The sequence below is a fragment of the Columba livia genome, chromosome 13 (assembly GCF_036013475.1).
Source record: "Columba livia isolate bColLiv1 breed racing homer chromosome 13, bColLiv1.pat.W.v2, whole genome shotgun sequence".
Classification (NCBI taxonomy): domain Eukaryota; kingdom Metazoa; phylum Chordata; class Aves; order Columbiformes; family Columbidae; genus Columba; species Columba livia.
This window is the reverse complement of record NC_088614.1, coordinates 9,260,002-9,273,826: the sequence shown is the minus strand read 5'-3', so window position 1 is coordinate 9,273,826 and position 13,825 is coordinate 9,260,002. Positions and strand designations below refer to the sequence as shown.

The following is a 13,825-nucleotide window of genomic DNA, read 5'->3' as shown; positions in this document are numbered from 1 at the left end:
AAGAGTGGTGGTGGAAACCTAAGTGATTGGTTTTCTTCTACAGGAGTTACTTTAGTTGCCCTTCAGACCTGGTATATCAAAAGGCACAATCCCTCTCACAAATCTTAGAAGACTCTCCTTGCTTTGTAGCAAGAAAGTCCTGACAGTGAATTGTGTATGTGATTTGAATGAATTAGGGTGATAGTGTCCTGTACATCTCATGGAAGAGTGACCTTCAGCTGCTCCTTTCTATGGATCCATGGGGGGATCATAATCTTAACGCTTCTTTTGATCTCCTGAATGTATTGTGGGAATGAAACAGCTGATCGCTGCCCTGTGATATAATCTGTTCTGTGTGCCAGCACTTTCAAAGGCTTTTGTGTCATATCTCTCGTAATAAATGGTTATGAACATTTCAGAGCATAAGGCAGTAAGAGGAGAGAAAAAGGGATATTAGACTCCATACAGCTTATAATTAAAATCCTAGAGAGCAATAGCTGTAAAATGAGTAAAGAAACATACAATAAAAGCAAGCAAACAAAAAACTTCATCCTAGAAAGCACAAAGGCAGGCTGCTTTATTTGCCAGGCTTTCTATTTCAAGTCACCTTATCGGTGAGACAGCTTTCAGTTTAAGATGACAAACAAAAAGCTTAAAGGAATTATTTCCCCATTCTGAGAGAGAGACAAACCTTCTGTGCAGATGCTTGGCACGTTTGAGCTGTGTCCCACACTGAGCACTTCCACAGTTTTATACCTCGCTGCTGTTTTATGATACTTCCAAGGGATGAACTTGACAGGGTGAAAAACAGCAGGATGTATATTTGAATAGAGATTAAAAATACAACACAGAGCATTCTATTCTCCTGTCAACAATTTCAAGGTGAAAAGCCTAACATATCAAGTAACAAAAATAACTTTGTGGAGGTTAGCATAATGTAACCAGAAAAGAGAGGGAATGAGGAAGAGTGAAGCATTTTTGGTATGCTTCAAGCATTAGAGCACTTAGCCATGGTCTGAAAGATCAATAAGGCAGAATGTTCTTTTAATTATATATTAATATTGTGTGAGCAGAAAACGTAGTAACTAGCAGGATCATGTGACTGTCACATACACGCATTTTACCACTTTAAGATAAATACAGTTACAATTTCACTTCAGAAATTTGTGTATAGTTAAGATTTTCATGTCAATGATGAGATTTATAAACCTTTTTTTCACAGCAGCCTGGAAGAGGGGCTTGTTGCATCTTTCTGTTGTCCAAGGAACCAGCTGAAGTGCTTTCTAATGCACACTTGTGGGAGACTAATGGTGAGGTCTTAGAGATGTGCATGTAAAGGAGTTTCTGAGAACAATTGCATGGGGACAAACTTCTGAAGCTAAATGACTTTGAGTTTCATGTTTTCATGTTGGTGTCAAGTTGCTGCCTGTCAAGGCTTTTTTTAAATAAAGACATTGAACCTTCATTTGAAGACCTCAAGGGGTGAAGTAGAATCTCACAACTGCCAATACTCACCAACTGACTGAGGATGCTTAAAAACTCACTGGGATTTCTTTTCCTTTAGAATTATGTTGTTCTGCAAGCTTAAAGTAGATTAAAGCACACTATTAAATTTGTATGCTTCTCTCCTTTTCAGATGTTCCTTTTCTGCTTATTGTATGAAGTGAAGCTTTATGTCTCCTATTATTCACTGCTAACAACAAAAACAATTAAGATATGTATTTTCAGTAGAAATGAGAAACTTTTTTTAAAGGTATAAATTCATGCTTTAGTGCAGATATTCAAAAGTAGTTTAGTAATAATACATGAGCAAGAATATTTTCTGGCATTATTGAAAGCTAATATTGCAGTTTTTAAAAAAATCCTCTTAGCAGCAGTTAACATTGCTATGCTGACTAAGATCACATCTGTAACTGAAATTGTGCAGATTCATATCACTAATTGTGGCTGATTGAATTAAACTTCAAGACCTTGTCTACAACTGTCTGCAGGACTGCTGCTGTTGTAAGCTCTTAAGAGGAAAGCTAAATCATCATCAGTTAAAATGTCTGATGTACTCTTGTGCAAATACATATTAAGGTGATTCTGTGTATGAAGTTCATGGGCTTGACAGGTGCATTAAAGCTAAAAGTTGTTTGCTAAGGTTACACAGCAAAAATTAACATAATTGCTACTCAAAGTTATGAAACTAAGAATTCATCACATACTGAAGTAGATAACTTGCTCTACTGAAATTAAAGCTACACTGTTGCATGGGTATCGTGAAACAATAATAAAACTAGTGGCCAGAGAGTAAGAACTTCCATACAGCATTTTGTGATAAATTTGAGCAGAAGACTGAGGGTGATGCTCCAGAAAGCTGTATTATTGCTCTTCCTGTACAGCTGTGTAAGCCTGTAATAGAGCTTTGAAATGTTTCTGTTGTAGCAGAATTAAGCTGATAATAAATACAAGATGTAGGGTAATGCAAAATGACCTCTTAAATGGTATCATTTCATATGTAGTTTCTTAATTTCTTGTAGACTATCAAAGCTCTTCAATTCAAACATTGGATAGTGTAGTGTTATATTAGCTACTGATGACTTCTACAACACAAGGAATCTTAACTCTTATTTTGTTCCCCCTGTCTGTAAGACAGTTAAACCCATCTTTTTGTGTTCTTTTTGTGATTTAAGAACTGATTAATTTGTTTTTGCAATGCACTTGAAGACCATCCAATGGAAAGTGCCACAGAAGAAACAACTTTTTTTTTTTTCCTAGACCCTTGACATAGCTCCTAAGATATCACTGTGATGGAGCATAACACTTGATGTCCTGTGTGCATGCTACTAGTACCTGCCCACTGGTTCTATGCAGTTCTTCCCCTTGTAAATGAGGGCTTCATCTTTGGTCCCTTACAGGGACAGTGACAACACCAAACTCTTAATGACAATGCTGATGTGATTTCTTTTTTCCTACTGCAAACAGCTAAGAAGTTCAATCAACACATATTTTAGTTGTGGCCTCGAGTTTTTCAGAGTAGAATGAGCTGCTACAGTTGGGGACCTCTGTGGTGCATCTCTAGATATGAATGGCAATTTCAGTCTCAAATCTTGTGACTGAAACGCATCTTATCTTTAAATCAGTATTCAATGTCTTTCTAAAGACTGCACTGATGGTCTAGCCACTCTGTATCTTGGAAATCTGGGGAGCAACTCACTGAAACTGTGATCCCATTTCCAGTCAGGCATTTCTAGTTTGAAATTCTAGCCTGTAGATCTTGTTAAGATTACAGATTAAGGGCTTGCACCCAAGCATCGTGGAGTTCAGGGGGGAGTATTTCTATTGAGTTTGAAAGGCACAAAATGGGACCTGTTCAGAACATGACAAATCACACTTGTGCATGTCTGTAGATCACTATCTATCATTCCTTATCTCTTGTGAATGTCTCCTGATTATTTCCATTGTCAAAACTTGAAGTTTTTCAGTTCTAGCCTTTTCTTGGTTTGTGTCTTGATAAAACATATGTCAATTCATTAAATCCATGTCATCTTTCTATTTCAGATAGTTCCCTCTGTATTTTCACTAACTGTTGTGCTACACAGTATGTAGCGTTAGAGTGAAAGATCCCTGTAAACTCTTGGTTTTTGAATGTTGTACTTCTGTTTGCAAGTATGGTATGTACTATATACATAAAATATTATGGATCTCAACACTTTATACTTGTGGGATAAAAGATGCATGTGTTTTGAAGAATGATTTATATTAAATGCCAAAAGCTGTAGAGGATCTATAAGTGCCACTAATGCATTTTGAAAGCCACTATTGCACTGATTGTTTCCAAAGAAAATTTTTGTTACTCTCCAGTGACATCTGTTACCTGTTTGAAGCTGTCATATGAAAGTATACAAGTATACCAGGCAGACTTATGGTAGGTTCTGCTTTTTAGGTGAGACTGAATGCAAAAAACCTTCGAAATGTTAATGCATCAGCTGAGAAGTAAACTACTGTCATGATGGGCTAAGTGCATACACATATCAAACTTCTCAGAATTCACAGTACTAAGTGTTGTGTGATTTCTGTGTGTTTGTGATCACTCAGAGTGTGTTAAGCCAAAATTCTTATCTAGCGTTAACGGGCACTCCTCAGTTTTATGGGCTGATACCCTCTTTTATCACCCCTACTCATCTTCAAATTCAGGCCTACTGTTTCACTACTCAATCATTTTCTGCTTCCTACCTGTGTCTTGAAAGATCAACAGATGTAGCCTGGCAGCAAAACATGAGCAGAATCCTGGTCTGTGGGAGGAAGTTCCTCCTCAGTGTCTCTAGTTTTAGTAGATCATGAAGTAGAGAGAGTGGGAAAGTTTGATTAAATGCATGCTAATGCCCCTGGTGGTTATGTGGCAAATTATGCTGGTTTTGTTTTAGTTCTTGATAACTGCATTCCACTCATAGTACTGTCCAGTTAACCTGTGTGAGCAAGGGCAATGTTGAAGTCCTCTGAGCCAAAAAATTGCAGGTGCATGTCTGTCCTCTGGCAGCCGGAGCTCATCTGATGTGCAGGTTTAACTTTTTAATACTGTTGCTGACCTTAACATTTGGATTTAGTCCCTCAGAAAAACAGCAATTGTGTTATTCACTGTAAATGGCCAAAAGTCCTGCAGAGAGAAATCATGTTGGAGTAAAATGATTTGTTTGCTGGGGGGCACCTGGACCTCTTGGTAGGACAGCATTGGGAGCCTTCAGACTGGCTCAGAGTATCCAAAAGAGAATAGAGTTACACATTAATTCCACAGTGTTGTTCAGTTATGTAAACCTTTCTGAGAAGAGAAGCAGCCAGTTCTTTCACTTCAAAAATCATGGTGGAGCTGGTTAAAATGTTAGGGTTTTTTTCTGTTGCGTGAAGTATTTTTAGAAGACTTTTAGCCTGGCTTGGAATGAAAATAAATCCATCTCTTAATATATTTCCTAAACTACTTGTATGAAATTTGGGGGTTTTGTGAAATGTTTCTATTGACATTATAGTTAACGCCTTAGTGTGTCGTGGTTTTTTTTTTTTTTTTTTTTAATTTGTTGTTGAAAATTAGTGCATTGTGACACTGGAATGATTGAGGCATTCATTTATTGATGCAGAACTTAATAAAGTAAAAAGGAGTGTTCCCTCCCAACTCCTATTTGACAGAGTTCTTTAACAACCTTTTTTGGAAGTTTTCTCAGTGGTACTTCCTTAAAACATGGACAAAATATGTGGGTTTTCTTCTTAAAATCTGGAAACCCTCAATAATATCGATGAAACCAATAAGTTCAATCACTGTTTGGCTCACAATAGAAGATACCTTAGATCTTGAACTCAAATACTTCAACCTTTTATAGCTACCACATTTCTAAGCTTCTGGTCAAACAAAGTGAAAAAGTTGCTTTATTCTAATGAAATGTCTTTGGAAAGATGAAATGCTAATAGGCCCCAAACTGTAGCCAAGTGGCTGCTCATAATTTGTGATGTATTAGAGGGATAAGCAGCTGTTGTATGGAGTGTGCCGGCTCTAGCGGGGCTTCCAGGCCTTGGGCATGTTTGTACGGAGAAGTGTTGCCAGGGATTTGACTGGGGCTCCTGAGTGCCAAGGAGACCCGATTTATCCAAGAGCACCGCTTGGTCTCTGTAAGAGCATTGCTGCAGGGGGTGTGATGTGGTGCTGCTGGTGTTGGGTGATATTATTACTGGATCGAGCTCTGGTTTAGTTTCTGGCATTGCCACGGACTGAGTGCTTGATGTCAACTGTGACAACTTAGGATGTGTGGAAACTCCCGAGACCTCGTTCTGTTGTGGCTTGTTTCACAGTGTACTACACTAACAAATTTCTCTTAATTTATTGTGCTGAGCTGAGTCAAACAGATTATTTGAAATTTTAACTCTGTCTTCAAGTCATATTTTCAACAAGGCAAGTATAGAATTAATTGTGCTTTCCTTAGCTGCTTGTTCATAACCCTGGATAGTTCTGTGTCTTAAGCTTAAATCTCTCATTTCAAATATGCAACCCTGTTTAACCTCGAGCTGTTTTCACAGTATGTATGTCAGGTTCACAGCTGGTGTAAATTGATATAGATGTCCTACTGATACTGTAGTTGTGTTTATTTACAACAGCATTTCATTCTGTCTCATGATTTCTAATATTGTGGAATAGAGTTGAAATAGGAAAAAAAATATGTTCCTTTAACAGGCATCCTCCTAGGTAACTGTTTTTAAGTAAATTTTTAAGAACTTAAATCATTTGAGGGAAAGATGTGGAAAGCTCTTGGTCTTAAAAACACATGCAAGAGGATGTTGTGGGGTTTTGGAGGTTTATTCTTGGGGAGAGGGAAGGTACCCACTTGAAATTTCATTGCTCAACACATAAAAGTGTGTCTAGTACATGGCCTCTACCTCTTCAGAAATTCAGAACTAATTACATCTTAATTTGCATATCAAAGCAAATTACAACCTAATGAAACATTTGCCTACCAAACACTTCTTTATCTTAATGAACAGAATAAGAATACCTATTACATCCTGATTAAAATGTCTTTGTACTTGTCCAACAGGTTACACTATGTATACATAAAAACATTGTTTCACTGTTTTACTAGCAATGGATACAAAACAGATTCTAATTTACAGCATAACTCTTTATTTTTTGTATCCATAATAACTGTTGGGGGTGAAGCTTTAGAGTTGCATTGGAAGCAGAAGACAGAAACACTTTAATGTTGAGCAGATATTGTGCTGTTTGGAGCCTTATTTAATAACATGATAGTACCTGGAAGCTGAGAAACTTTAAATTCATATATCACTACATGCATATACCATGATGATTTTTTTTTTTTTTTTCCCAACAAAATTCAGCTTCTGGAACTCTCCTCAGTGAAACTTGAGAGAATTCAGACATAAAGCAACCTATTACTAAAAGCTGAGCCTTTAGGGAAAAATTTCTTTAACCTATGTTACAATTAATTTGTGTAATACACAAAGTTTACTGTAACTTTGCCTATAAACATAATGCTGTAAATCTGTTTTACTGTGAGTACATGTATTGGGGGAAGTATGTTTTATTTACTTAATTAAGAAGTCTACATGCTGCAGCAGCTTTGGGTTATTCTCACTACTCTTTAGTAATTAACCGAAAGGTAAAATAAATTTGCTGAACAGGACTGTTCTTAATACAAATGTTAAATCATTTCTCCCTAATGTAATTGTACCTGAATGGATGCAACTGTAACATGAGCCATAGAAGGAGATAAAACAGCAACATAATGTACAATTTCCTACTGCATAATGGTAACTCTGAATAACACATGCTCCAGGAAGAAAAGTAATTTAAACTATATTACAACAAATGTCATATTTTAAAATGGAAACCATCCATCATATGTTGAACGGAAGTGTTGGTGAACTAAAATAAGTCTAAGGAATGTACTTAAATTCTTTTTAGGAGTCCATTAGAAATAAATTGATTGAATTAATTTTGGGACATTGTAATAAATTGTAAGTGACAGTTACATGCATGTCCCCTCCCTACCATGTGTAAAGCTAATAATTGCAAACTTAGTGAACAGGAATTGTACAGAATGATCAAAAGTAGCATAAAGCATAAAGTAGCATAAAGCATTGCTTTTAGGAAATGACTAATGCACTTAAATAACGTTGGTAAAAATGCCCAATATATTTTTTAGATTTTTATTCCTGTGGGCATCAGATTTATAACAGCACAGGAAGTTCTAACAGTGAAAGCCAAAGTGTGGTGTACCCATAGATACCTTGGCTTTGTAGTGGTTTTCTGAAAGCAGAAATCAGAAAGTACATGTACTAATTCCTTTTTGCTTATAGATGATTAAAAATACATATATGTGTATATTTTTTGGTTTTAAAAGAAGACCTCCTGTAGTGTTTTTTCACATAAAATTGTGAGATAACACAGAAGAAAGGTGGTTGGCATCCCGCTGACATTTGCTTGGACTGCTGCGCATCACTAGAGGAGGTGAGCGTTTTGGAGACCTGTGGTGTGCACCGGGGATATATCTCAATTGAAGTATTGAAACTGGAGGAAATAAAAGGTCTGTCCCCATCTAAACATTGTTTCTCAACTGGATGTCTCTTTTGTTTTCTACTGCAATTCTTTGGAATGGTTGAAGATTTTGCAGGGGTCTCTGCATAGGAGAGAGTATTGGGATGATGAATAGCAACATCCTGGCATTTACAGGAGCTATATTTCTGTAATTTATCTAGTTGAAATACTTTTGGTTTTGCTTAGTGTATTATTTTTCTCACCTGTTTGCCCCTCACCAACACTGAAGGATTCCATTTGGTACTGTTGGATTCTTCTTAGTCATAAACGGGAGAATGTTGTCCTCCCTTTATCTATAGATGTGCTTGAAAATAAAAATATGGAAATCTTGTGTACTGGGTACTTCACTCCCATAGTAATAGGCTGCAATATGTCAAGTGGTGTTTTCAGCAAGCTCACTTTGACTGTTTTATCAAGAACCCTTGCTCATCTGCATGGATATCTAGAATGTGGCCTATAATTTTGAACGAAGATTTATATATTTGAAAAGAAACAATCCTTAGCCAAACTCTCAGTTGGCTCCTACAACACTGTGCTCCTAGCTTCAGTGATTTTGTGTTCTGCTGTTTTTTCTGGAAGATGTTTCCTATCTTGTTATGCTGCTGGAGATATTTTTAGTAGGGATGTCTTCTTAATACTGCTTAAGACACATACTTTTGATATAACCTACTTCAACATGAGTCCATTTAAACGCTTGGGAGAAAGGGGACAAAAAGGTATGAAACCTCTGCTAGTAATAAGGCACTTTCTTTTTTTCCTGTATTATCTTTTTTTAATTCAGGGTGGTGGTGGTGATGAGCACCTGCTGTCTTTTTGGTGCAAAATTTCCAAAGCTTCAGTGTTAAGGTTGGTTGAGGGCATAACACTAGAAGGTCCATGGTTGACCAATTAACTGCTTCTACATGATCAACAAGGAATGTTTGGAGTAACTGACATTCATGAAACTAAGAAATGAGATTATATGGAAGATGGGGAGGGGAGGTAACAATAGTATGACGATTCCTGCTCTTGTACTCTGATTAACAAAGAGCACCTACAGAAACAGTGTGAAGTGCTGCAGGTATCTATGCTTTGGTCCACAGAAGAATGTAAGGAGAAATTAATTCACCTTAAAATGTCAGCAATATTTTTTGTTGAGAAAATGCAGGCTGTAATATTTCAGTGGGATGTGAAATATTTCTTTAATCTCCAATCCCTGAAAAGAGGGAGATTGAAACCTACTGTCCTCCAAAGTTTGTGGCTTAAGACCAAAACTCTGGGGAAATGCTGTGTGCAAATGCAGAATTTTCATTCTTGAAAGTTGGGAAGTGATAGAAGAGGGTTTTTTCTCTGGGTTTTTGCCCATGCCACAAGGAATTTAAGTTTCCAGGAACTGCAGCTGATTTCTGTATTTTTATTCAAAAAGCTGGACAGCGGAACTTCGACCTGCGGAGATGTGCACCCAAATCCTATCACGGGCTGAAATGTGGTGTATCCCTTCTGGGCCTTAGCTTCACCAAACAGTGAAGAAGGTTATTTGTTCAGCTGGTTGTTGTAACACTAGTGAAATGCATTAATGCATTGTGACTCAGTAGGAAAACACTTGCATTTAAAACAAGGCTAAACAAAACCTGAGGAATGCAAGAGACAGGAAGAGATTGCAGTTTGGAGTAGATGATTTCAAGTGTATGGAATCCTGGTTTAATTTTTTTTCCTGTGGGAAGTTTTGAGTAAGGAACATCTTTTGTTTAGAATTGAATAGTGTGTCTTTGGCTGAGTATCCCATATTTCTTGGCAGATGACTGCCAGAGCCTGAAACTTTGTTCTTCAACTACCTGTGTATAATACATAAGAAATAAAGATAAAATTATGTTTCACATGAGAACTAGGCTATATGGCTCTATAAAATTATTATTTTAAAATTCATATACTGTGTAACATCTTTACACTTGCTTAAATCCTTCAGTGCCTTTTAATTGCTTATAGAGTGAAGAAAGGTAGTGCAAAGTGTAGTTTATATCCAATAGTAATGAGGAAATCGAAGCTTCATCGTTCTTTCCTTAATGTGTTGACAATTTGCATTACTAGGTGTGAATTAGCAGTTACAGCCTTCATATATCTGACCTCACTGGCTTATCAATTAGCATCTTTTATCTGCCTCTCATGTTCTCCTAGAAAGCATCTGCGGAAGGGAGTGCAGGTTTGCTGTTATAATTATGGTGGTAAGCAGCATAAATGTGAGTGATTTAAGAGAGATGTAACCAAGTAAGAGATAAGACTAGTTCTGTGAAGACAGTCTTTAGATCATTTGCCACAGACTGAAGAGTTGTTTTTGTGTTGTTTGTTGTTTTGTATTTTTTCTGTTTGTTTTTAGGGAGTAGACTGCTTTGAGGTTATTGGGTTGACAGCTTGAGTTTATTTGGACTGTTACTTGTGACAGAAAAGAAGTAAATCACATCTGATACAGACTTCCTCTGTCAGTCTGAGCAGGCCGTGAAGATCTGTGCTCCTGTTTCCAGCTATTGATGGAAGAAGTTATCGCTGGAATATATTTGTTTATGTAGTTTAGAATACTGATGAATAGTTCACTTACTCTTTCCTTTCTTGTTCCTTAACAGCTGAGAAATGAATAATTAGTAACTATAGTAATTTTCTTGACTTTTGAGTTGTTTAGCCAATGAAATAGCTTATTTCCATTGTGAAGACCAGGTCATATGCTTGATTTCCGCCCCCCCGCCCCTTGTATTTTTAATCCCTTCTGGCTGTTTCTGTTCATTTGTGCAGGAAACCTTTTTAATGTATATATATATATTTCTTATACTAGGTGCAGTGTATATTGGAGGTAATTTTGCTAAATTAAATAAATCCTGGTATAATGCCTTTTAACAGGTAGTCTTAAGGGTGCTTTAGCTCATTGAGTCCACATATTACTGGTGTAGCCTCAAAGTACTAAGTTTGAGATTATTCATGTCTTTCTCTGGGATTGCAAACTCCTTTGCTGAAGTGAGAGATCCAGCTCTGGTTTAGTCTTCAGCATAATTGAGATTCTTCAAACCTGATAATGTTAGCAAACAAGAGTAAGTCCACTTCTGTGTTGTTCCTGGGTGCTTAATTCATCATCTGGACCCCTAGTACTTGTTTTACTTGGTGACTAGTGCATAAAATTTCACATAACTACAAAGGAATAAAAATACTTATTTTCATTATCAGTGGATACTCAGCATCCAGGGTGACTGCAAGTGTCATATGGTAGAATCTACCTCTGCCTGCTGTGCCAAGTGACTTTCTTTGAAGTTCTAGCCACGTTGTGCTATTTTGTTTTCCAACACTTAACTATGCAAGGTTGGGAGAAGCTTCTTCAGTACTAAATTCAGGATACATCCACTGTTTCAAGTGTCAGCAGAAATGGCATCAAGTACTCAGACTGATTAAGGAGGACTGAAAAACCAGTGCAAAGTGTTTTGTTTATCAAGTGAGTCTTTTTCTGCTTATACTTGCATGCACAGAACTGTAAAATATCGTAATTCAAGTGGCAATTAAAGCAATGTGCGAATTGGGTGATTCTGCATGCAGCTGGCCAGTTGTGCATGCAGCTGGCCAGTTGTGCATGCAGCTGGCCAGTTGTGCATGCAGCTGGCCAGTTGTGCATGCAGCTGGCCAGTTGTGCATGCAGCTGGCCAGTTGTGCATGCAGCTGGCCAGTTGTGCATGCACAATTACCCAAATTGCAAATACAATCCTGGTTATTCCATGCACAAATAAAGTATATAAATGTGCCCCAGCAGTGTCAAAATTGTCTCTGTTTTGCATCACAGGATGATTTCTGGATAAAGCAGTAGTAAACCTGAGGTTTGGAATCTTTTGTTATGACCAGGAAGTTATCTGGTAGTGAGGATGTACTTTAAAATTGTAAGCTACTGGTTTGTCTTGTGGCTTTTTTGGACAGGCTAAGATATGATTATAGATCAGAACTTTCCTTTTACAGGACAGTATAAATTATATTCATGTGCAGTAATCCATTTTATTTTAAATATTGATGGTGAAGGTGGGGTATATATTAAACAGGAGAGTAATTTACTGAATTAATTTTTAACCCATTCCATACTGATTCTGAATAATAGTTGCATATAATTTTCTTTGTTTCTGTTATTAACTTAGGAAAGGCTGTACTCTCAGTGTGAGCGTTTTGTGTCTCTTGTTGAATTTCTATTTCAAAGTATCTGAGTAGTTGCTTTAAGCTTGAGATGAGAACTAAAGTTGAACAAGTCTCTGGAATGGGGCTTTTGCAACAGTCACAATATTAAATGAAAAAATCTTTAATGGTTTAAAAATTTATATGTTTCAGAGACAGGACAGATAGTTGTAATCATTTTGGCTACCATTTCATAAGTCAACATAGCATTTCTATTTTTCCACGTCAGTCTTAGAGATAAAAAAATAAATGTATTCCTAAATGTTCCAAGTTGGTAATATAAGATGGTTGGGAAAGGGCCTTTGGGAGGTGAGATACTTTCTGCAGCAGCATGCAAAGAAATCTTGGGAAAGCCAGAGATTCTCCAAGAAAAAAGGTTTCTAGAAGGAGCATTACAGAACTTGTGTTTGTAGTAAGAAATGTAACTTTAGTTAAACAACTCTGTCAGAAAGTACTTGCTATAGAAGCTGTTGCTTAGCTTGCTCATCTGACAAAGAGTAATTGGGTTGAGGTTTGTAGTATTGGAATGTGTATTCCTTCTGGTAGTGAACTGGCCACAACTGGTAGTGAACTAGCCACAGTTCAGCAGTTTGTTTGTTTTTAGTGTGGTGAGTTGTCTTGTGGTTTTGTTTTCTATCTGGATATGAAATTGATATTCAGTTTTAATATTACAAATGGCTATTTTTATCCCTAGTTCCCTTACAGGGACAAGGGCAAAAAATACATAGAACAGCAACATATACAACTCCCTCTTCCATAAAAACTCAATTTGCTGATTGAAATGTTACACATGGATAAATAAAACACAAAATAATGAATGAGGCTTTAAATCATCCCATCTAAGCAGGCTGATCTTGAGCTGAACAGCATCGTTGTTGATGCAGAATGGCTTCAGGCATGCTGTTGATACGTTTGCTAAGGAGATGGGAGTAGCTGTATTGCAAGGGATTAACCATCAGATGATAACTGTGGGTCTAGGGATGGGTGACATGATACCTTAATGCTTTAAGACTCTTATTGGTGCTAGTGGGGGGGAGCAAACTAATGGAAATTTGGGGCAAGCCAATAGAAAAAATGAATCTCTGCTGGGGAAGCACATTTTAACTCAGAGATGCACAACTTTGGAAATTGTCAGCTTGAGCATCTCAGCTAAAATTAATATTAATTAGCTAAAATGATCATGGCTCCATGCACTAATGTGGTCTCCTCTGAATATCTGGAGAGGATCACATTGCTAATGAAGAGAGAATGCCTTGCAGTTTGTAGGCAGTGGTGCGTGGCTTTGTGGGCTCTTTTGGACTGTTAAATGTGGTCTCGAAGATCTGGGACAGGAAAAATGTCCCTCAAGGATATGGTACCCGCTTTGCCAGACACATTTATATATAGGTCATCCTAACATTCAGGAAAAGGAAATAAAGCTGACTGAAGACACATTTCTTTGTGCAATTATTATAATTGATTTGCATTTGGAGAAATTCTCCTTCAGCTTTACTTCAGATGTCAGTCTTAATTCTTCTGTGTCTGGACACAGTTGAACACAGAGTTGCTACTTCAAAGCATTTATAATCCAAATATTCTGACTGACTTGAATAGTAG

The 13,825-nt window shown here is 37.1% G+C and overlaps 1 protein-coding gene across 6 annotated transcripts in view; it reads left to right on the top strand.

Moving 5' to 3' along the window:
- The window catches only part of CDH13 (cadherin 13), a 460,421-nt gene that overhangs the window by 39,973 nt on the left and 406,623 nt on the right, over positions 1–13,825 (top strand). Inside the window, exon 2 of one of the 6 annotated variants that reach the window (XM_065028883.1) lies at positions 1,202–1,289. The exons of the other annotated variants lie outside the window; for them this stretch is intronic. Within the exon in view, the coding sequence (XP_064884955.1) occupies positions 1,202–1,289 (88 nt within the window). The remainder of the gene's footprint in view (positions 1–1,201; positions 1,290–13,825) is intronic. 6 annotated transcript variants of the gene reach the window in all.